This window comes from Alternaria rosae (assembly GCF_020736505.1).
Source record: "Alternaria rosae strain MPI-PUGE-AT-0040 chromosome Unknown BKA58scaffold_3, whole genome shotgun sequence".
In the NCBI taxonomy this organism is placed as follows: Eukaryota; Fungi; Ascomycota; class Dothideomycetes; order Pleosporales; family Pleosporaceae; genus Alternaria; species Alternaria rosae.
The window spans coordinates 1,590,399-1,612,294 of NW_025763572.1; the positions used below are offsets into that span (position 1 = coordinate 1,590,399).

The following is a 21,896-nucleotide window of genomic DNA, read 5'->3' on the forward strand; positions in this document are numbered from 1 at the left end:
AGCCAAACCTCTACGCCGCTAAACTATACTTTCTATCTTCTCTTAAGGACAAGCGAACTCTCATCGACATCCTGACCCATGTGGCCCACCTGGTATCAGTAGTTCACGGCACGCTTAACACAAACGCTCTCGCCGCCTCAACTGGTACTCTTCCTTTTCACCCACTTGCCTTCTACTCGCCATTGCCAAGTGCGAAAGGTGCCACCGACATCATGCCCTTCATGCCACAAGTTGAAGCTGCTATTGGCCAAATTAGTTTATTTGTAGGTTCCAACCGGCCTATATTTCTCAACAGCGAGGAAACGATATCGCACATGTTCGACAACACAACCATGCTAGCTAGGATGGGTAAAAAAGTAGAGAAAGCGGAGCAGGATTTCCGACTTGCGATGAAGAATTATAGTGCGGTAATTAGAGACAGAAGGTTTGGGAAGGACAACTTGTGCGGAGACATGCCTTACTGTTGAATCACTCTAGATCCAGATACAGCTAGCTATTGGCTAACTATTTAGAGAGCTGGTATCGCAGAAGAGAGCTTAGATAGGGCACGTGCTTGGCAGCTCTCCAGTAGTTCTTTCTCTCATGTATCCCTCACTTTAGAATGAACAGAATGCGCCTTTAACTCAGACTGCGGTCTGGTCTTGGTCGGGCTGGGACATTGAAATTGTACTTTGGTATACGGTATAATTGCGATAGCTTTGATGTTGTATCCCTCATTTCCCCCTATGTGTATCTACATCCACCACTAATTTGCTACATGTGACCTATATTGCACTCCATATAAATTGATGCTCAAATTCTTGACTTCCTACGTGATTGTATGCTGAATCCACCTGCCCATCCACTCCTCATTGACTCGCTTCGCCTCGTCCACCATACCCAACTCAAGCAGTAACTGCACAGAACCCCTAACAGCCGAATGCAGCGACGAACTGACCCAAGCATGCGTCGGGGCCGTATGCTCCCCAATGAAGATGGTATTGTGCTCCGTCTGGTGGTATGCCGGAATATATAACTTATGCTGCATCACATCCGGACGGCACCAAGCAGTTCCCGTATGTTCATCTTGCAGCCAACACAGCTTCTCGTAGTCGCCAGTATACAGCTCTCTTGCTTGCTCGCCATGCACGCTGACAACAGCATCCAACACAGTCTGAACGTATTCCTCGTCTGAGAAGGTCATGAACTCGTCGCTCCAGTGGCCACCCCGGTAATGCATGATCAAGCCTGGGCGAGATTCGTTGAGGCCGTAGACAGGATAGTATAGAGCGCCGACGGCTACACTGGGTGGCGTGGAGTACCCGCCGAAGATGGGACGGTCGCCCTTTTCCCAAAAGCGTTCTTTGAAGAGGAGCGCGACTTTGCAGGCGGATTTAAAACGGAGGCCAGCTTCGCTGATCGCGCGACCGAGCACGGAGGAGAATTTTGGAAGCGACATGAAGCGTGTCATGGTAAATGGCACTGCCATGATCGTATAGTCGTATTCTTTCGACTCGTATGTTCGGTTGCTGACACTGGGATACCACGACAGTCTCGTATGTGTGTGACCTTCGCCGTCTTCGACAGCCTCCAGTTTTCTGACCTTACGATTGAGGGTGAGACGGCCGCTGACATGGGGAAGGAACGCATTGGACAGTCTGTTAAAGCCCCCGTCTACACACTTCCATTCAGTCATGCCAAGTGCATCCGGTCCACCGTCCTGCGCAAGATTCGAGTTATGCACCAACTCATCCCAGAAGACGTCGTAGTCGCTCGCTGTCCAGATAGCGTCTGTGACGTTCTCGCTTGCACCAAAGACGTGGCGCATCATGGCCTGCTCGCTCCAATCGTCGAGACCTTGGTCCATGGCCTTCTTGTGTTCGCGCCATACATCGCGTTGTACGGCCTTGAGTCTGTCCTTCGACTTCAGAAGCTCGTTCATGCGCTGCTTTGTTTCGGTATACTCCTGCGTGTCCAGTGGTGCTGGTCGCCCAAGAGACGAGTTTGCTTGAATCTCCGCTCGCGTTGGAAGTTGTCCATTTGGAAGTCTGCCAGTTCCTAGGCCGAGGATCTCGTTCGGGTGATGTTGAACCCATGGAATGAAGTCGACTTTGAATTGCGGATCGTTCGCATTCATCTCGTTCAGCATCTTGGCCAACTGGAAGACCATTTGATGGTCGCTGTATTCAATGGTCTCACCGTCCTTGTATGTAATCGAGTGAGGAAGACGCATAGGACCCATCTCCGCCCACTCTTGCGTTCCACCAACGTACTTGGTTCGGAACCGTCCCCCGACACGATCGCTTGCCTCGATGATCTCCCAGTTGTGCACACCAACGCTGTCAAGCATCAGTGCTGTAGCGAGACCAGAGATGCCGGCACCGACAATCGCGATAGTAGCGTTCTTCCTGGAAGAGGAGACAGAGGTGGTTGTGTTGATCGCCGCGACACCATCAAACCATGCTCCAAGAGCGTCGAAATCCTGTAGCAATGGTTTAGCGCGACCGACTGCCCTAGTCTCTGGCGATGTTCTGGGACCCGAAATGGGGTTGCTGAGCACCAGCCCTGTAGAGGCTAATGTAATGGTTAGTGACCTCATCATCTTCGCCGCTGGATACACCATGTTTAGGAAGACTTTCGACTAAGGCAAGTAAAGTTGAAAGATCAAACAGCAGTGTTCGGATCGTGTTGACCATATAAGTTTAATATAACATACCGACTACCCGCGAACCATGATGGCCGACCACCATGCACCTCCACTTGGCGAACGGACACACCGCGCATCTTGACGAAAACCAGCAACGCGAATCTTTGCTAACGACATTATAGTGCCATCACGGTAGGCGAAAGACAGTGTCGCGTTCCCACTCTGTACAACAACACATTGATGAAGCGAAGCCAGGCGGACGTACTCATCGGCCCAAACGCGCACCCCGAAAAGCTCTTAACATGTTGTAGACAGCAGCATCTTTGACCCTCCACTCTCTATCACGCTCTGCATCTTTGGAGTCGCCAAACTTGTACTGCAGTCCCTCGTTCTGTTTGGTCGCCTCTTGGTTCTTATTTATATCCCTCGGCGGTACTTCGTAACGAGTGGGCGTGAGGACATGGACTTGCAGAACGGCGTTTTCGACATCGCGGATAAATTGCGCTATTAGCTGTCAGACCTTGTGTTTTTGTGTAATATTCGATGTGGGCAGGGCCATCGCATGCAAGAAGACGGGCGGTCTTACTCCATGGGATACCCAGCTCTTCGGCCTCAGTTCGGGCTTTGTTCCGCGCGATGCAGCGTTCTTGAAGCTCCCATTCTTCTAGGGAATGTACGGGTACATCGCCCAAGTTTGTCTTCGTGAGGTCGTCGAGAGACGGCGAGTGCAGACGCTGTGTTACAGCTCGGGAGATGAGTTGTCGGTATTGTACTGCTGCTCGGCCATCGTTTGTTGCATCTTTGCGAGCTTGCGGATATACGTCGGTGTTGAAGTTTGAGGGTTTAATTGAGCCCATTTCTAGCAGCGTGATCGCCATGACGCAGCGACGAAAATAGACGGCTGTAAAGTAAGGACATGGGGTCGTACAGAGAGAGGGTGAGTATTTAGCTGCTGTTGTCAAAACATTGGCGTTTGTGGTATGATGAAACAGACGCGCCATGTGCTCATTATTGAATGCTACGATTGCACCATCGTAGGCCTGAGGGTCGGGGTAGCTAGCATGCTAGTATTTCCTCGGTTTCTTCACCATCCTCCTCTTCACGTATATGTAGCACACGCTTGCCGCGATAGCGTAGCCGCGTTGCTAGACCAACAAACATGCTTCTTATTTACATCGTTGTCTCGTTCAAGACCAGTTCGTCCAGTATGTATAGTCAAGGCCTTACAAGCTCAGCCCATCAGCTAGCACTGCACCGTACCAGATCATAGCTCCCAGTCCCACCATGTTGACCAGACTGCTGACTCCGTGCAGAATGCCGAACTGCTTGTTCAGAGCCTGCATCTCCTTACTATGTGGCCCAGCATCGTAGCTCTTCTTCCCATCCCTCGTCTCCTGGTGTTTCCTCAGACCCATGACTTCCGTTGTCTTGGGTCCAACGTAGACCCAGTTGACCAACGCCGTAAGAAACATGGTGGTGTGCAACCAGGAACTCAGGTTATCGGTTGCTGTCGGTGGGATAGGCGAGGAAGAGAGGAATGGTAGCAAGGATGACGCTCCGCCGCGCGGGTAAGTAAGCAGCATTACGACGGGAGTGAGGGTTTGTAATGTGAAGTAGACTGGGAAGGTGTGCTTTTGGAGCGTGGAGAATTGAGGACGAGGAAGGACGCGGAAGGCTACGATGCCTGAGACGAAGGACTGGAAGAGCGTTGAGCCCAGGAGGGTGCCATAGCTATGGTTGTGTTAGAGGATCTTGAGGGTTGAGGGCTGGTACAGTAGCTTCGTACCTGAGTAGATGGTATGTCGCTGGGTTCTTGAATGAAGATAATGACATGTTGGCGGTATTGTCTTGTCAGTCAACCACGCTGTCAATGAGAATGAGAGTAGGAGTGAGCAGGAAAGTCAGCGTTTCAGAGCGCCACGAGCAGCAGCCTCGGCAAATGATGATCTCACGACATGTCGGACCATGCCGTGACCCTGCATGCTACCCGTGCGCTATCCTATCTACAGCATAGGGTATGTGCCCCGCTAAAGATTTCGCGAGCCCCTCCATTGCGCATCATGGCGTCGTGCGACAATCCTTCAGCCCGTCTAAGGAAGGACCCTAGCCTGCGCCCGACCAGACCTCCGTACATCGACCTTGACAATGCTACTTCCTTCGCTGATCAACCTCCGCCGCCCAGCCAACACGCCCCTCGAGCCTGAAGACATCTTTGGGTCCTCCCTCGGCGGCATCTTCACCGATGATACACAGAACCAGCATGGCGACGACCCGAGCACGGTCATTCTGTACCGCAACGCCAAGTTCGGAGAATTGGAGATCAGGGTCGCGGATGTGAACGGCGAAGAACAAAGAAGAAAGTTTGCGCACTACCTATGGAATGCCGGCGTCATGATGGCAGAACTGGTCAGCGGGCGAGTGGAGGGCGGCGATCTAGGTGCCAGTGGGAAGGGTCTACACGAAGATGAAGAGGGCTGGAGAGATGGCGAATGGTGGACGAGTAAAGAAGAAGAGAAGAAGTGGAGCGTGGAGGACGAGACGGTGTTGGAGCTGGGCGCAGGTGGGTCGGGCTGAGTAAAGAGAGGTGTAGAAGAGAGTACTGATGGAACATTTGCTCGCAGGCGTAGGATTGGGCGGGATTCTTGGTACATTGGCAGGCGCGAAAGAGGTACGTCCATGCTCAGACTCGGAGTGTGCATAGGCTTCAACTGACAATCCGCTAGGTTGCTATCACCGACTATCCTGCCGCTCCTATCCTCGATACCCTCAGAACGAACGTCGCAAAAAACGTCCCAGCGCATCTCAGGCCCAACGTGACCGTCGAAGGTCATCAATGGGGCTCCATAAGCACACCCTTCGAGACCTCGCACGCGAATCGCTACACGCGGATTCTCGCTGCAGATTGTCTCTGGATGCCATGGGAGCACGAGAGCCTCGCCAAATCGATGCTGCACTTCCTATCCGACGACCCATCCGCACGCATATATTGTATCGCAGGTTTCCACACGGGACGCGCCAAAGTCGCACCTTTCTTTGAGGAAGTGATACCGGAGCAAGGGCTCGAGATCGAGGAGATATACGAGATGGACGTCAACGGGCAGCGGCGGTCATGGGCGAAAGAGCGCGATGGCGGTACGGAGAACATGGGCGAGCGGAAGAAGTGGCTTGTTCTCGCGCGCATACGGCGGGCTGTCCGGTAGCAGTAGTCGTAGTAGTCCTTCCTCTCAGCAGACGAAGCGCTGAATCACACCCTCTTGAAGCACAGCGTAACGACACTGCTGCCCGTCTTGCCTCCAAACGTGAAGCTGGGATACTTGACTTTACCCTCAAACTCCAGCTCTCCGCCTCTAAACCAGCCCTTGAGCTCTTCTTCTGTCCAATTGCAGCTCGTGATGAGGAATCTGCCACCCTTCTTCATGAGGGGCTCGACCTTTTCCCTGTATCCCTCGCAGATCCTACGACCTTGCGCGTCCTCTTCTTGCGATAAGCAGATGGCGTCAAATGTGCCCTTATCCAGTACAACATCGAAGCCAGAGCCTAGCCACGCGCCCGGCGGCTGCGACAAGATGTCCCACTCATGGAACGTTATATCCGCATACGAGTCATCCTTCGCGTCACGAATCGACGTGGCAAGCGTGACACTCTGCGCAGAGTAATCGACGCCGACCATCTCGCCGTTCCACTCGTCCTCTCGCAGCGCAAACAGCAAGTGCCCATTCCCTGTTCCCAGGTCTAGGAACCGCGCCGCTTTGTTATCATTCCCATCTTGCCCTTTGTGTATGTGGCCCTCGTCGCTGAGGTCTTCAAGGAAAGATAGCATGCGCTCCTCGGCGCCCGCGTCGCTGAACCATATTGTTCCTTCGTCGTCGGCGTTTGCGGCAAAGTTTTGGCGTTCGGTGTTGTAGGCGGCGTCCCAGTAGGATTTGGTGCCCAGTTCGCTGGGGTCGAGGTGCGTGGGTGCGGTCATTGGGTGTAGGTTCGAGGAGGAAGGAGCGACTGTAGTGGGCGTAAGAGACGTGGGTGATGCGACGGTGTGGCAGAGAATTGGTGATGTTTTTGGAGGGGCAGATCTTTGGTTCCTGGCTAGACGCTCGCGCATTGCGCTGCAAGCGAGGCGGGCCGCCCTTGGAATGACAAAGCATGTCGAGTATCATATGCACATGGAGGTCGTTGAAGAGAAATTCGCATGGATTAAGTTGAATTAATTGACTTCCTGTCCGAAGTGTGTAGTCGTCCTCGCAGTTGCCCGTGCGACTTACATCGAACTGCTCTCGCAATCCACAAGCAGGTCTGCGAGTACCCTTACAACGGTCGGTCACTGCTGCGAATGATCTCGCCCTTGTAGACTGTGCGGTAAACATGACCGAAGCCTCGAGGATTTACCTGATACCAAGCGTTAGATCGCTTCCAGAAATCCGTATCGATGCTTTTGATGATAATCTCATTATACCACTCATGACGCCACTGATCTAGGGTCCAGTCTCTTCGTTGGAAGTAGAAAACTTCTTCATTCCATAGTCCGCCCACATCTCCGGTGAATGGTATGTTGGTCGTGCCCTTGATTGTGCGGCGGATGGTGTCGGAGAAGCCGTCTGGAAGATGCCACGGTAAAGCCCTGGGGCCATAGATGCGACCAGCTATGCTATCATATAGCCTAGACGTTGGATAGGTGTTGCGAACACGGCATTGTTCTAGCATGGCTCCTTGCATGGCTGCAGCGTGCTTGATAATGTTCCAGACCTCAAGAGATTCTCGCGACGTACCATCGATGACGAGCTGGAAGGAGCCTTTGTGCATGCCATGAGTACGGAATAGTAGGATCTCAGTGAACCATGGAACATCGGCTTCCATGATCATATGGCCACCCATACTGCCAATCCCGACCAGATTGCCAGTAGGATGGCTTGCAGGTAAAAGACTGGTCAACAGATCGACACGTCTCTCAATCCGAAGGCCCAGGTTTGCTTTTCATATAGGGATGAGGCTTCTTGCGTGTCATACAGATCGGGGCCCGGACTTGAAGTCTTCGTAGAGAATGAGCTTGCGCAGATTGTATAAGCGTTTCTGGGGAATGTGACTCATTGCGCGGATGTCAACAAATATAACCGTTTGATTATGAAGGGTGGACTTACGAAAGTCAATCGCTACCGCTACTGCAGAGAAGTTATATTTGTTGTTGCTCAGTCGGATAGGATTCGTCACATGGCACCATTCGTAGAGCAGTGTTCCATGTTCTTTTGGTTCACAGACAAGTTTTTCCATTCTAGAAAGATCATCGTCTGTGGGTATTAACCTGAATTATCGGTGCATTGAATCAGTATGTGTCAGACATGTGATTCATACCCCGAAGTCCTTACCATGCGTCCGGCCTCCACGAGGATATATCGTGCAATGACCCTTCGACAAAGATATTGTTTTGGACGCTACCATGGCTACCATGGAGATTTTCAATATAACACGTGTTGTTCCCAAACAATGGTTGTGTGAGCTGTACCAATTTTGTCGGATTTCGATTCTTCGCAATGTCCAGTATGAAGACTAGGGCGTCAATGAAGTCTTGGCTAGTGTGATCGTCTGGGCTTATGTCCATATTGCCCGAAAGCTTTTCCAGATTCTGCGCAACTGCCTCTTGCAGAGGCCTCCCAAAGGAATCTTCTATCGCTGGGAACCGTGCCCTAGCATTAGCAAAGTTTGACTCCTCGAATAGCTCAGCAATGCAAACCAGCATGTATTGCCTCTGCGTCTGGAACATTTCGAATACTGGTAAATGAATCAGCCCTGCAATGATATCTTATCGTACACACACTGTGGCCGACGCTGGGCACAGTACTCGTAGACGGTATCTTGTATCTCTCGTGGAAGCCGAGAGAATGGCGACTGTGTTTGTCCGAGAAAGTACTTCGTCTTTGGTTTTGTCATGAAGGGGAACATGTTCCAGTGCGCAAAGTTATTAGAAGGCCTAGCAACGGGTGCAGAATCCATAGCGATAGATTTCTGAAGTGTAATGAACGAGCGACCTTACCTAGGTACTTTATGCGAATCGACTAGGTCTTGCGATGTGTTCGAAGTTGATGACTCTTCTTCAGATCACGTAGGCAAGATATCGAGAACCATGTGTCACAACAACAGGATTGCGGAACGTTACCCTTAGGCGATCTATTGAATCATGCGCGAGTATGGTACAAGCCGGTCGTCACGACACTTCGCCTCCGAATGTTTGGGACAATGAACCATTTGTCAACAGTCACAGAACATATGCCGCGAGCAAGGTATGTAATGATGATGAACAAAGTTGTAGGGCAGAAGCAGTAGCGGTCGCCGCCCTACACTAGAGCTTCACACCGATGTTCTGTGAGATCAATCAGCCTTGGTATGACTCATTACCCTAAACCAAACATACCTATCTTGCTATGAGGAACATGACGTCATAACATGCAATGAATGTTAAGTTCGACGCACCCGTTCTAGCCAGATCATGGATATAAGCCAAGTACTTTGAGTAAGCCAAGATTCTTACAGCTCTGGAGAAACGTATACGAAGTATCCTTGTGACTACTGGTACCAAAGTCCAAACGCATCTACAACCTCAGCCTCCTGATCAACAAACCCTTCCGCCAGGCTACCAAAGTCAAAGCCCGCTTGATCTCCATCCGGAAACGCGGAATCGTGCCGTTCATCAGAAGCGAGGCCTTGTTCGTATGTGCCTGTTAGAATCGCATCGTTGATATCATAATACCCGTCACCCACCCCGGTCATGAAGTCATCGAAGACGAGCTCCGGCAACAGAGGTGCCTCTGCCTCAGGCGCGTGAATGGACATAAACGCAGTATCGAAAGCATCGGCCCCCTGAGTTTGCGACTCGTAGTGGTGCTGCTCACGCGATGATCGGAAAGTAAGCGTCCGTGCCAACTTCGAGAGCACATTCGGACGTCCTTCGCTCGAAGTCGGCCTCTTCTTACTCGCCTCAGCATCCGGTCTTGTATACCCTTTCCAGTCCGCCATCATCAGGCCATCCTTGAAATGGCTCGCGACGTGCGTCTCGCGATCATCCCACGTCTTCAGCACCTTTGCGCAGAACCCGCAAACCCAGTTCTCCATGGCATGGCTACCTGGTCCTTCTCTTCTCCAAAGGTCGCGGACGGTCTCATCCAATTTCGCTTTGTGGAAGTTCCTGACATGCTGACGTAAATGATCTGGTCGCAAGAATGTTCTTTCGCCTTCATCCTTGGCCAAACACTCAGCTATGCGGTGGCATTCGGCGAAGTGCTTGTCGCTGGGGTTTGGTATCATGCAGAAAACACAGCATGCAGACGCGTCTGACCGAGAAGAAATAGCAAGGCTAGGGCCAGTGAGCAAGCATGTCCACTTTCGTTTCGGTCGATGCTGGGTCTCCTCATGGCGGCGCCAAGATTTACGTGCAATGTGTTGATGGCAAAAGGTGCATTGCCAAGTCTGTGGCTCGCCATCGACATCGTGTGCAGATGGGAGTTGCGATTTGACCAGAACTGATTGCGTTTTAGAGAGTGGAGTAAGCACATTACTAGACTGGCCATAATCCTTCTTCTTGCCTCGTCTAGATATGGTTGTGTTTGCGTGACTGGAATCGTCACCTGCGCAATAAGACGCGACAGAATACCGACGATCGGATGGTGCTTCGAAGCCTGATGAGGCGTCTCGGTGCGACAGCGCCGTGGATATTACGCTAGAAAGTCGAGTATTCCGGGCTCCTTCATCTTCCGAGGCAGGGTTAGATGATCTCGCATCAACGACCCTTCTTCGCGCTCGCGCATTAGTAAACCAGGTGTTAACCTGCTTCTCAGTGATACCACATCTTTCGGCTAGTGAACGCTTGGTCTCGGTGTCCGGATAGGGATTGTGTCGATGTTCTCTTAGCCATTCTTGCAGGCATCGCGTAGCATGCGACTCGAGCTTGGTGGGTGGCCGTCGGGCACAAGAACGTTTGACCTTTGATGACTGGTCTGATGGAGTTGGAAACAGCAAGCTCGTGTTTGGAGTGCATGAAGCACAGTTGATGGACTGGCCTGGATGAACAAGTGCTGAGATCTCACATGCAGAGCATCGCGTGGTGTTCCCAGATCGGGGGATTTCCTTCGATGGGGTTGCTTTTAGATGATCTTGGCGATGTGCCGCGTTCGTCGTCTTTGGTGGTCCAGTAGTACCTATGACAGCTTCAAGTGTCTCGGACCCTTCAGTTGTGCAGTCGTCGCATGTAAGGTTCCCGTCGGGGTTGATGATATTCCAGAGCTGACATCGGAGGCAATCGATACCATTACTCTGCGCCGGCACCAATGATTCGTTGCTAGTGCGAACTTTCGCCGTGAACACGTCGACTTCCGTAGCCTGAGGCTCAGTCGAGTTTGTGATTGCTCTAGCGCGAATTTCATCTCCCAATTCAAGGCCCACAGATCCGCCAAGATTTGACTGATTGTGTTGATGGAGTGACGTAGATAACGTTCCATAGATCGTGGAGCTTCCAGGCTGGTCGATCTGCTCAGCGTTAATAATTGCGCAACACCCAGCATTGCGTAAGTGAGATCGTACCTGGAAACACTCATCATCTTCCAAGGTGCCCGAGCCGTACCCCGAATCAAAAGACCATATACTAGCGGCCTTACTTTTAGGTGCCGGGGATAACATCGTGTTGAAGCGCTACGCTATCGTTAGGGTGTGTCGAACCAACGTATAGACGCCAAGTATCTGTCGCAGTACCGTTGATGGTAAGTGGAGACTGGACCGTGAGTACAAATAACCAGAGACGTTCGCGACGACGCGCGAGGACAACCACCCGATCTATTCTGAGATACAGGGTGTTCGTGGCTTGAGCTGGACGCCTGACGTGTGGCACGACTGTGGCGCTACATTGCTATTGGCTCAAGACCTGTCTGTGTCGGGACAGGGAGGCTAGGTACCTCAGCCTCTGGGGCTGAGTACATGGAAGGTTGTACTGTTGGCTTGCCACGCTATACTGAGCGTGGCGCTGACACACGGATCGGCGGGACGCATTGGAAATTATGCAGACAGGCTGTATGTACTACTTGTGACGGGTGTGATGGGCCATGGAGCTTCGTTTTGCGCGAGAACTGTTCAAGGTTACGATTGAGACTCGTTGGAGGTCGTGATCAGGAGTTGCCCGTCACCGATACCAGACGTCATCACGGGGAAGGAACCAGCCTCCCACAAATTGGCGCCGGGGCCATCGCGTCACTGTGTTCCAGACAGAACAAACGCTGTCTGAGCAACAATATGTGAAAACAAGGATCTTGGGTATTCATTTTTTCCATCTCCCGCCCTACCAAACAATGCCGTAACGCTTATAGCGCAATTTTGCGAACAATGTGTAACTTGAAGTAGAAGGAGAAGCGCTCTATAGCAGTGCGCCCGACCTTATCCATCCCATAACCAGTCCTAGTCCGTCCACATGCAAAAGATCGTAAAGTCGTTCCATATATTCGTTCCCATTCGTCTTGGTCCTCAGGCGGTTTCTCCACCCACCCCACTGCCAGCACCAGCGCCCTTACACCAAGGATGCTCGAGCACCATGCTGATGGTAATCCTTTTCTCCACATTTCGATCTAGCATCAGTCGCACAAGATCGATGCTCTCTTCCGACATGACCCACGGTACGCGGAGATCATGATCCATGATCTCGTCAATGGAATAGAACGGGTTTTCTTTGTATATGATGGTGTAAAGGAGGATGCCAAGGGCCCAGACGTCTTGTTCTTTACCGCGGTAGGCTTTTCCAGCCAAGACTTCTGGGGCAGCGTAGTCTGACGAGCGTTAGTATGGCCATAAGGATCCGAGAATAACGGGAAACATACCAATTGTGCCTACAAAGACGTCAAAGGGTCCGCTTTTGATGTACGCTGCGCTTCCAAAGTCGATGAGCTTAATGTTGCCTTCACCGTCGAGGACGACGTTCTCATCTTTGATGTCTCGATGTACGACCTTTGCTTTAGTGTGCAGATGATGTACCGCCTCTGCGACCTGAACAAAGATCTTACGGCACTCTTTTTCTTCCATATTGACACGCAGCTCAATATAGTCGAAGAGATCCATGCCCGGTAGACCGTGAGGCACCATCTCGATGTAGTAGTTGATGTCATCCTCGAAGAAATCGGCCATTTCTACAATGTTGGGGTGTTTGAAGCCGTCGCGGCGGAGATAGTCCAGGACGTGAATCTCGAGCGGCACAGTTCCAAGCCTTCGGTCGCGTGTCCACGTGTCAACCAAGATGCGTCGCTTCGTAACATACTTGATCACGACCTTCTTGCTGCTGTTCTTCTTGTACCGACAAAGCTTGACTTGCCCATAGGCGCCTTGGCCCATATCCTCCAACACTACAAAATCGTTGATAGTCTTCTTCTGGGGTGGCTCATCCTGTGCAGGTGCTGGTGGCGGTGCCATGGCTCCTTTCTGAGATTGTTGCGGAGTATTAGGCCGCATGGCTTCTTGAATCTGCTGTGTGAGGAGTGACACTGCAGGTGGCGTTCCTTGCGATTGATGTGATTCCGGTTCTTGTGGCACGGAGAAACTGGATTGGCCTGGCTCCGGTTGGCGGGGTGAGGGTGGGCGTGACATGAGGGGAGTCACTGGGCCGATACCGTGGTTCGCAGCATGTAGTTGCCTGGAGTATGTTATCCACAAGGCGTAGACCAGCTCTGGACCCTTGTTTGGCTTTGGTGACCCATCTTCCTCTTCAATGACGTTCTCATCGAACCGGGGTGACTTTTCGCTCTTCACGACTCGCATTTGCACGTCGACCATTATTTCTGAGCCGTCGCGATGTAAGGCTGGCAGACCACTTGGTCGCAGGAAGATAGCTGCAGCATCTGCACTACCTTCTCGCATTGCAAGCAGGGCTCGTGCGCGACGAAAGCTGTGTTCGGGAATGACGATCCCGTCAACCAACTCTATCTTGTCCTCATCTGTCATGACGTGCAGAATTTTGTCGAACGCGGGTATGAGCTTGCTGACATGGATACCTTCAGGTCGCGGCTGCCCAAACAGAGCCGCGGAGAAAACAGAATTGGAACTCGTAATTTTGAGGTCGTCGGACGACAACACAATGATGCCGGCGATGTGAGGGAAGCTAGATATGCGGAAGGTTGGTTCGCCGGGCAAGGCTTCCACAGTCACTGGTATATTGATGCTGTTCGACGTGCGAGCTGTGTAGCTGCGGAACTCGTCAATGGAGTCGTAGTCTAGCACTCCAGTGTTTGTTCCTCGAAGTCGTGGTATGCCTGGTATGAGACGCTTGAGATCCATGCCCCTCCGTAACCGATCGCTCCCGAAGACAGCTTCCGTTGCGCCCCAGCCCTTGGATACGCAGCCTGTTTCGTCGACCGTGATGTACACGACGTCTTCGGCGATCTCTTCAAGCACCCATATGAGACTGCCCCGCTTCTCTTTGACCCACAAGCTGGCAGATCCGGTTGAGCCATTGCGTTTCTGTATCGGAATAACGTCTCCACATAGTAGGACGCCCCTTGAGCCCTTGTGTTCATGGTTCAGCTTGCCAGTCTTCTTCGCGTTGTAGTATGACGATCCACTCCCGTCGTCTGTTTGCGCTTTCCTCGCGGCCGTCACTCGTGATGGAGCCTTGCTCAGTAACCGCGCTGTGACACCGCTGCCAACCTTCAGATTGTTTGCGGCAGCCGATACTCCAGACGGCGCGTTCTTGGAGCCGCTTTCAGGATCCTTCAGCTTACTCTCGAGCCACTTCCTACGGTCCTCACGAACGACCTCGAGTATGCCCAGCTTGCGGACCTCGGCTCTTGTTACTCCAAATACCAAACATGCCAAGTCGTTTGCGGATGTGATGGTCCACGGTGTGTCTGTCTCGGTCGTAAAGATGGCCTGTGCTGCTGGAGCGTGTCGGCTTCCGTGTCCATGCGGCGCTGAGCCCGCAGAGTGAGGCCCTGGTGCATTGCTGAAACTCGGTGGCAGAGTTGGTATGCTCGCGGGAGAAACGAGGTCTCCAATCTTCTCCTGGTCTCCGACTCGGTATGGCTGTGCCAAGGCATCGTGGAGCTGACTTTGTATCGTAAGAGGCGCGACGTCGGTGAGGGTACGTTTCAGCGCGGCTCGTTGGGGTCGCGCAGGCTGCGAGGAAGGTGGAGGTGGAGAGGCTGCCGCTACGCGTGTGCTCGACTCGTCGGAGGTCAAGTCGGTACTCGATGAGCTTCTTCCCTCGCGAGAGTCTGATGTACTGCTGTTGTCGGCTACGTCGATTGGAGTCGCCCTGTGTACTGGGGGTCTCGCTGCTTCGAGCATGCTCTCTGGGCTGGCTGATCGATCGACCGTGAATCCCTTCTCGAATGGGTTCTCGCCGGACATGTCGGCGGGTCCTGTCACTGGGCCCAAAGCACCCAGCCCATGGGCTCCTGTGCCGTCTTGTCCTATGAGGTTTGCCCGGGTAAGAAGCTCCATCATGCTCTGCACTTCTTGATCGCCGCTGAGTTTAGCTTGAGCGTTGGCTATGCCGGGATTGGTCGCAGCCCAGCCCAGCCTGTCTCGCATGAACTCAATGGAGCGCTTCAATACATTCTGGCGATTGTGTATAAACTCTTCGGATTGGGTCGCGAACGAGAACGAGTGCAGAGACTCCGAGGGGAAACGAGTGAGGTCCTCGCCAAAGGCGAATGTCGGTGATGCGGGCGCTGTGGGCGTGGACTCTGAGGGGTGCCTCGATACTGGAGGAGTAGCGATATTCAACGAAGCGGCTCGTTGCGTCGTCTGCAGCTGTCGTGGGCCTGGCTGTTGACGAATGCGACGCAGGCCTGAAGACCCTAGGCCGTGTTCATGCTCAGACACAATGGGCGACCTGGAGCATGTGTCAGCGGTTACCCACGAACCGGAGGAAGCTCCTGCCTGCCCAGCCTCTCGCACGTTGCACTCACCTTGCCATGCGGTCCAGCTGCCCTGCATCGATGCTCAGGCGCTTGGCCGTGTCGATGGGTGGCGGAGGCCCCGTCCGCCAGCTCAGCAGGCTGGATGTGCTTTTCGTCTTGACCAGCGGGGCATATTCGGAGAGGTGCTGCGACTGTGCGAACGAGTCGAAGGGTGCTTCTTCTGGTAGAGAGCCTGGCGGGGTGAGGGCGTCAGCAAGCATTTCCCTGCAGAAGAGCAGTAGCTGGTTCAGGTGGCAGGCAAGGTGGATGTCTATTATCTAGTCGTTTCTCTCGCAGTGCATACAAGCCGTGGTGCATGTTGAGCGGTGAAGCTTACAAAGCTGGCCATCTCTCGCCGGTGGCAGATGCAGACGCCTTGGAGGCAGTCGTGGGCATCACGACTCGGGGCAGAGGGTCACTTGACGTACCATGATCATTTGGCCTGCTCATTCCCTGAGGCGTACGAGCGCCTGTTCCCAGGCCTGGGCACTTGTCTCGGCTCGGTAAGACTACACGCAGCGAATGACGACGAGAGGGCCAGTCTTGGTCTACAGGCACACAAGTCAATGTGTACTGACCCGGGTGTCGCGTTGGGGGCGGCGGCGGTATCGCTTCTGGGGTACGGGTGCAAGATGCGCGGGCGGGCGGTGGTGCAAAGGCTTTGGCGGGGATGCAGGGCTGCTGGGGGCTTGGGTCGGATATCACCTGCGACGGAAGCGGCTGTTCAGTAAGAAATGCGACGCGTGGAGCGGACTAGAGTCAACGATGATCAGTGGGCGTGTACAGTGAATGGCATGTAGTTACGTCGCCCGCACTATGGATGCGACTCGAGACGGCAACGGCGTTATTTGCATTGCGCCTACGCTGGCCCCGCGAAGTGCACAGACGATCCACCCGCCCTCGACGCTACCAGAGATCTGATCTACCATAGACTGGGGCGGGACACCATCATCATACTCCACGCCTGCCTCACCGCACGCTAGACGTCAAGGTTGCACAAGACGCCAAATCTGCTTTGCTCAGCTGAAACCTAGTGTCTACCATGCTTGCCATGTACAATGCTTCTTGCGGCGCATCCCACTGTGCCACACAAGCTTCCCCAGCCGGACCTGTCATCATCCGTCCGACAAGCCTCCGCTAGCCTTTCCTTCTGACATGTGCTGCTCTGCCGCCTCTTCCATCGCTTTGCGCAAAGAGCAAACGTTCCGCCAATCTAGCCGACGTCCATGTCGTCATAGCATGCCCTCAACAACACTCTATACCATTACCACTCCAGCAACAATGTATACAATGGGACTGAAAGTAACACATGTCTTGTGCTCAATGGAGGCTTTTGAATTCTCTGCTCGTCATGCAGAAAGTCGTGCAGGTTGCGACCACCGTGATTAGCTCCGCATACCCCAGAGAACACCATTGGCTGAACATCGCTCTTATGCATGCCGTGTGCTGTACCCATGCATTCATCCTGTAGGCCCAGGGAGCCTCAGGCCATCAGTGTTGTCGGAGTGTGTCTTTATGCTGGTTCCAGAAGTTCCTACAGCCTAGTCTATAGTCAGCAATCGTCTTCATCACGGCTATTTCATAGACACACCTCGATGCATGTTGACCTGGTCAATCCACCACTCGCCAAAGCTATCGTCCGTGGCCATATCCGCTGCAGTCACTCTTTCCTCTCGTTTCAGTCCACACAGCATGCAGGGCTGCCGTGCGGGAATACCACCCTCGGACTGCTTGAGTGTCTTTACTGGCATCGTCTCTTGCAAATCTGGTCCTCGGTCTAAAGTGCCAGCCTTGATTTGATTTGCGCCAGACACAACATGACGCAGTCGTCCAACCTGCTCTTTCCAGCTTCTGACCACATCGGAAACCTCTCGCTCTTCTTTCATATTCTCGCCCCTGTCGATGCCCGTCAACTTCATCCCTGAAGTCGCTCGTGATGACGCGGGGCCGATTCGCATGCCTTGGGATAGATGCTGGTCTCGCTTCCAGCGCAGTTTCCTCCCTGCTATGATATGCGCCGCGACATTGCCAAGGATAAGATAGCCCCGAAGGTAGGCAATTGTCGCGGGCTCGGCCAGTAGCTTGTTTCTCATGGGCAAAGGTTGGGCTGCCATGGGCTTGAATAACTTCTCCTGTGCTTCGGCGAAGAGAGACGGGAAAAGTGACAGTAACACGCCGGGCGGTGGCACGTTTGTAGGAGGTAGTTCGCCGGCCTGCGGATCTGCTGTTGTAGGGGAAAGTATTGGAGCTGGCGTGATATTCATCTCGGCATTGCTAGTCGACTTCACAGCTTCGGGTTTGCTCGGTGCTTTACTGGGAATGGACGCCTCCCAGTCATCGAATTCATCCCATCCGTCATCTTCTTGAGCCACTGCGGTTGGCGACACGGGTTGCTTTGGTTTTGCCACAGCACCAAAGCCTGTGCCGGGTTTCTTGTTCGTCGTCGCTTGAAGCTTTGAACCCCGACTTGCGTTAGTAGTTTCTCTACTACTTGTGCTGGGTGGTTGAGCCTGTGCTATGCTTATGTCGCCTAGTAGGTCCACAATCGCCGATGACGATGCCACGGGTACCGTAGACTGCGTCTTACTTTCCTGTTCGCCTTCAAAGTCGCCAAAGTCGTCATCATCAATATCATCTTCCGCGTCGAACAATACGCTTGGGTCAGCTGATTTCTTAGCCTTCACAATCGGCGCTCGATTCCATGTCTGCTCCAGCGGCTGCGGATGTGATTGCGATGCAAATGCAAAGGGATCGTGATTAGTTGAGGTAATGTTCCATGCATTCGGTTGTGGTTGGGAGACCGGAGGTGATGCAAACGCAAACGGATCTTGTTTGGCGGCAGGAGCGGGTTCTAGAGATGAGCCGCCCTCAAAATCGCCCCAGTCGTCATTATCTTCAGTCGTGGATGCTTGTTCGGAATTCGAAGCAAAGTTCTGAGCATTGCTCGTTGGAGGAGGTTGCTGCGACGGTGTTGCTAAGCTCGGGGCGTTGCTCAGGCTGTTGAAGAAGTTGAAGTCTGACGCTGCAGGTGCATTTGTCCTGGTGGTGGCTGCAGGTTGCGATTGCTGTTGACTAGGAGCGGGCTCTGCTCCGAATTCTGCAAAGAGATCTGCTGACATTGTTCCTGTAGAGAGATTGTAACGTGAGGACGTACCTAAAGCAACAGCAAGTTGGATGTGGCTAGTAAGTCATGGCCAGCGCTAAATCCAAAAGAGTGGGTCGTTCCTTGAAGCCATCAACCAGCCACGATATTTGCCAAGTTCTTTCCCGATAATGCGAGAAGGCATATGATATGCAACGGATTATTTTGTGTTGCGAAATTGGCGTAAGTCTACAGAAGCTTGCGCATTTGCTGGATACCTAGCGTCTATCCAATCTTAGAAACACTTTGGCACAACCACCAGTTGAAAATCAAGGCACTCTACAGTAAAGACATAGTATATCTGCTATGAATCTGAGCCCACGCGAGAGACCTGATCCTGTAGCGGTATTATGTGAGCCCAGCGTGCGCTGCTATAGGTATGCTTGCTTCCGACACCGCTCAACCACCAGCGCGGCCATATCTTCCCACACGCACCACATCTAACAGTCTCACCTTCTTCAAGGAAAATCTGAACAGCTCTGCATCCTACATCATAACGAAAACACGCAAATTAGGTGACCTGACGTCAACGTAGGCTCCAGGGTGTTCGGTTTTTTCCTTGAATAGGATAGCCTTAGAAGCGAATCTCAACCCCTTCGAGCTCAGGATAGGCATACGGTTAGAGAAGCTCACCACAGTCCACGGCGAAACCTGCCTGGATCCTTGGAGCACTGGGGCGGCTATAACGTGTGCCGCATACATGCTATTATATTCCAACAACTAGACGGTCTCTAAGTTAATGTATGCGCCTAGCTTCATGCTAATTTTGTAGAGGGCGACACAACTTGTAACCACCCCTGGTGGGAACCTCAATGATGATGAGATGGATCAACCAAGTCGGGCGAGGTAACAAGCAATGACCGAAGGAGGGGCAAGTTAAGACACCAGCGAGTCACTCACGAAGGCAGAAGAAGTTTTATTGTTCATATCCCACCCATGTTTTCATTCAGATCATTATGGAAACTATGGAAGGACGACGCCAGGACCCCAGACCGTTATGCATGACACGTTTCAAAAGTCATCACAGCTTTTCCGAAGCAACCACATCCCCAGAACCAGGTATCTAGAGACGAAAGAAGAGAAACAAGCAACCCAAGAAGAGAGCGCTTATTTCTTGGAAGCCTTCTGGGCGGCCTTGGTGACCTTGCCGGCCTTGTCGGCCTTAGCGACGGACTTGATGACACCGACGGCGACGGTCTGACGCATGTCACGGACAGCGAAACGACCGAGAGGAGGGTAGTCAGTGAAAGCCTCAACGCACATGGGCTTGGAGGGAACCATCTTGACGATGGCGGCGTCACCGGACTTGATGAACTTGGGAGAGTTCTCAACAGACTTTCCGGTACGGCGGTCAATCTTCTCGAGGAGCTCAGAGAACTTGCAAGCAATGTGGGCGGTGTGGCAGTCGAGGACTGGTGCGTAACCGGCACCGACCTGACCAGGGTGGTTGAGGACGATGACCTGGGCGTTGAAGGACTCGGCACCCTTGGGGGGGTCGTTCTTGGAGTCACCGGCGACGTTGCCACGACGGATCTCCTTGACGGAGACGTTCTTGACGTTGAAGCCGACGTTGTCACCAGGGACACCCTCGACAAGCTGCTCGTGGTGCATCTCGACGGACTTGACTTCAGTGGTGACACCAGCGGGAGCGAAGGTGACGACCATACCGGCCTTGATGATACCGGTCTCGACACGACCGACGGGCACCGTGCCAATACCACCAATCTTGTAGACATCCTGGAGGGGAAGACGGAGGGGCTTGTCGGTGGGACGGCTGGGAGGGTCGATGGCGTCAATGGCCTCGAGGAGGGTCTTACCAGTGGCCTTGGCCTTGGTCTCCTTCTCCCAACCCTTGTACCAGGGGCAGTTGGGGGAAGCCTCAATCATGTTGTCACCGTTGAAGCCGGAGATGGGGACGAAGGGAACGTGCTTGGGGTTGTAGCCGACCTTCTTGATGAAGTTGGAGGTCTCCTTGATGATCTCCTGGTAACGCTCCTCGGACCACTTGGTGGTGTCCATCTTGTTGATGGCAACGATGAGCTGCTTGACACCGAGGGTGTAGGCGAGAAGGGCGTGCTCACGAGTCTGGCCATCCTTGGAGATACCAGCCTCGAACTCACCAGTACCGGCGGCAATGATGAGAATAGCGCAGTCGGCCTGGGAGGTACCAGTGATCATGTTCTTGATGAAATCACGGTGACCGGGAGCATCAACTAAATGAAGAGTCAGCGGCTGAACGTCGTCATGATAAGAGTTCGCTGGAAGCACATACTAACTGTGACGTAGTACTTGGGGGTCTCGAACTTCCAGAGAGCAATGTCGATGGTGATACCACGCTCACGCTCGGCCTTCAACTTGTCGAGGACCCATGCGTACTTGAAGGAACCCTTACCGAGTTCGGCGGCTTCCTGTGAGGTTTGTTAGTAGGCTGAAGCCGAATTGGGAAAATTAGATGTGCGTCATGGTGTTGAGGTTCGCGAAAGCCGCATGCGGACTAGCGCTAGCGCGTAAAAGTTCGCACAACCCCACCACCCAAAAATGCCCCTCATCGCGATAAGCCGGAAATAGCTGAGCGCTCAAAGGTGCACTGGATGGTCGCGGATGCCCATGTGAAAAGGGAGTGATGCCGTACCTTCTCGAACTTCTCGATAGTACGCTTGTCAATACCACCGCACTTGTAGATCAAGTCTGTATCCCATTGTAAGTTGTGTGACCCCGCAGTCGTTCGGAGAGGGAGGGCTTACGGCCGGTGGTGGTGGACTTTCCGGAGTCGACGTGGCCGATAACGACCACGTTAATGTGCATCTTCTCCTTACTGCAGACATTGTTAGTGAGCTGTACTGAGGGTAGAGGTGGCGGCCTAGGCTGCTGGAGTGGCCGATGTCGAGGCTCCAGAGACTTGGGGCAGAAGGCGGGGGAGATGACTTACCCCATGTTGGCGGTGTTGTGTGGTTTGCTTTGGTGGTGGTGAGGGGAAGTTGTTTGATACTCAGATTTACAGCGCGCGGTGTAAGGTATGAGTTGGACGAAGAAGAAAAGTTGAGCGATGGAGGGGCTGGGTGTTGCTAATATACTTGGAGGGCTGAGTGGGTCCGTGCTAGTTTTAGGCGCTAGCCCCCCGTTGGGCTACGAAAACTCCTTCACTTGCAACGAATTCGACTGTGAAAGAGGCAAAACGGGTCCTCGTCATTGGCCCACATGCCATGGAGCCCTT

At 53.1% G+C, this 21,896-nt stretch overlaps 11 protein-coding genes across 11 annotated transcripts; 1 reads left to right on the top strand and 10 right to left on the bottom strand.

Moving 5' to 3' along the window:
• Window positions 1-691: 691 nt before the first annotated feature.
• BKA58DRAFT_357089 (uncharacterized protein) lies at window positions 692-2,765 on the bottom strand. The gene is made up of 2 exons (XM_046168677.1): window positions 2,696-2,765; window positions 692-2,553 (listed from the first exon to the last, which is right to left on the bottom strand). The coding sequence occupies exons 1-2, from the start codon at window positions 2,727-2,729 to the stop codon at window positions 809-811; spliced, it is 1,779 nt and encodes a 592-aa protein (XP_046027612.1). The 5' UTR covers window positions 2,730-2,765; the 3' UTR covers window positions 692-808.
• BKA58DRAFT_125384 (uncharacterized protein) lies at window positions 2,636-3,738 on the bottom strand. Its single transcript, XM_046164266.1, has 2 exons — window positions 3,213-3,738; window positions 2,636-3,130 (listed from the first exon to the last, which is right to left on the bottom strand). Exons 1-2 carry the CDS (start codon window positions 3,625-3,627, stop codon window positions 2,892-2,894), a joined length of 654 nt encoding a protein of 217 aa, XP_046027613.1. The 5' UTR covers window positions 3,628-3,738; the 3' UTR covers window positions 2,636-2,891.
• Window positions 3,739-4,727, bottom strand: BKA58DRAFT_125383 (uncharacterized protein). Its single transcript, XM_046164265.1, has 2 exons — window positions 4,413-4,727; window positions 3,739-4,357 (listed from the first exon to the last, which is right to left on the bottom strand). Exons 1-2 carry the CDS (start codon window positions 4,457-4,459, stop codon window positions 3,850-3,852), a joined length of 555 nt encoding a protein of 184 aa, XP_046027614.1. The 5' UTR covers window positions 4,460-4,727; the 3' UTR covers window positions 3,739-3,849.
• On the top strand, window positions 4,413-5,848 carry BKA58DRAFT_125386 (putative methyltransferase-domain-containing protein). The gene is made up of 3 exons (XM_046164267.1): window positions 4,413-5,186; window positions 5,248-5,294; window positions 5,350-5,848. Exons 1-3 carry the CDS (start codon window positions 4,772-4,774, stop codon window positions 5,824-5,826), a joined length of 939 nt encoding a protein of 312 aa, XP_046027615.1. The 5' UTR covers window positions 4,413-4,771; the 3' UTR covers window positions 5,827-5,848.
• Window positions 5,849-5,870: 22 nt separating this feature from the next.
• On the bottom strand, window positions 5,871-6,593 carry BKA58DRAFT_311652 (S-adenosyl-L-methionine-dependent methyltransferase; the record flags this gene model as incomplete). The annotated part of the gene is made up of 1 exon (XM_046167342.1): window positions 5,871-6,593. One exon carries the CDS (start codon window positions 6,591-6,593, stop codon window positions 5,871-5,873), a length of 723 nt encoding a protein of 240 aa, XP_046027616.1.
• A 233-nt stretch (window positions 6,594-6,826) lies between these two features.
• On the bottom strand, window positions 6,827-7,618 carry BKA58DRAFT_125388 (uncharacterized protein). The gene has a single exon (XM_046164268.1). It carries the CDS (start codon window positions 7,493-7,495, stop codon window positions 6,929-6,931), a length of 567 nt encoding a protein of 188 aa, XP_046027617.1. The 5' UTR covers window positions 7,496-7,618; the 3' UTR covers window positions 6,827-6,928.
• Window positions 7,437-8,451, bottom strand: BKA58DRAFT_125496 (uncharacterized protein). Its single transcript, XM_046164273.1, has 3 exons — window positions 7,984-8,451; window positions 7,755-7,919; window positions 7,437-7,703 (listed from the first exon to the last, which is right to left on the bottom strand). Exons 1-3 carry the CDS (start codon window positions 8,376-8,378, stop codon window positions 7,622-7,624), a joined length of 642 nt encoding a protein of 213 aa, XP_046027618.1. The 5' UTR covers window positions 8,379-8,451; the 3' UTR covers window positions 7,437-7,621.
• Window positions 8,452-8,883: 432 nt separating this feature from the next.
• On the bottom strand, window positions 8,884-11,437 carry BKA58DRAFT_125414 (uncharacterized protein). Its single transcript, XM_046164270.1, has 3 exons — window positions 11,189-11,437; window positions 9,027-11,134; window positions 8,884-8,975 (listed from the first exon to the last, which is right to left on the bottom strand). Exons 1-2 carry the CDS (start codon window positions 11,282-11,284, stop codon window positions 9,179-9,181), a joined length of 2,052 nt encoding a protein of 683 aa, XP_046027619.1. The 5' UTR covers window positions 11,285-11,437; the 3' UTR covers window positions 8,884-8,975; window positions 9,027-9,178.
• A 570-nt stretch (window positions 11,438-12,007) lies between these two features.
• On the bottom strand, window positions 12,008-15,898 carry BKA58DRAFT_125468 (uncharacterized protein). The gene is made up of 3 exons (XM_046164271.1): window positions 15,550-15,898; window positions 12,469-15,473; window positions 12,008-12,417 (listed from the first exon to the last, which is right to left on the bottom strand). The coding sequence occupies exons 1-3, from the start codon at window positions 15,759-15,761 to the stop codon at window positions 12,119-12,121; spliced, it is 3,516 nt and encodes a 1,171-aa protein (XP_046027620.1). The 5' UTR covers window positions 15,762-15,898; the 3' UTR covers window positions 12,008-12,118.
• Window positions 15,899-16,980: 1,082 nt separating this feature from the next.
• BKA58DRAFT_125391 (uncharacterized protein) lies at window positions 16,981-18,694 on the bottom strand. Its single transcript, XM_046164269.1, has 2 exons — window positions 17,132-18,694; window positions 16,981-17,081 (listed from the first exon to the last, which is right to left on the bottom strand). Exons 1-2 carry the CDS (start codon window positions 18,657-18,659, stop codon window positions 17,032-17,034), a joined length of 1,578 nt encoding a protein of 525 aa, XP_046027621.1. The 5' UTR covers window positions 18,660-18,694; the 3' UTR covers window positions 16,981-17,031.
• Window positions 18,695-19,596: 902 nt separating this feature from the next.
• On the bottom strand, window positions 19,597-21,720 carry BKA58DRAFT_380204 (elongation factor-1a). The gene is made up of 5 exons (XM_046169884.1): window positions 21,612-21,720; window positions 21,427-21,497; window positions 21,315-21,370; window positions 20,955-21,090; window positions 19,597-20,895 (listed from the first exon to the last, which is right to left on the bottom strand). Exons 1-5 carry the CDS (start codon window positions 21,614-21,616, stop codon window positions 19,790-19,792), a joined length of 1,374 nt encoding a protein of 457 aa, XP_046027622.1. The 5' UTR covers window positions 21,617-21,720; the 3' UTR covers window positions 19,597-19,789.
• Window positions 21,721-21,896: the final 176 nt, after the last annotated feature.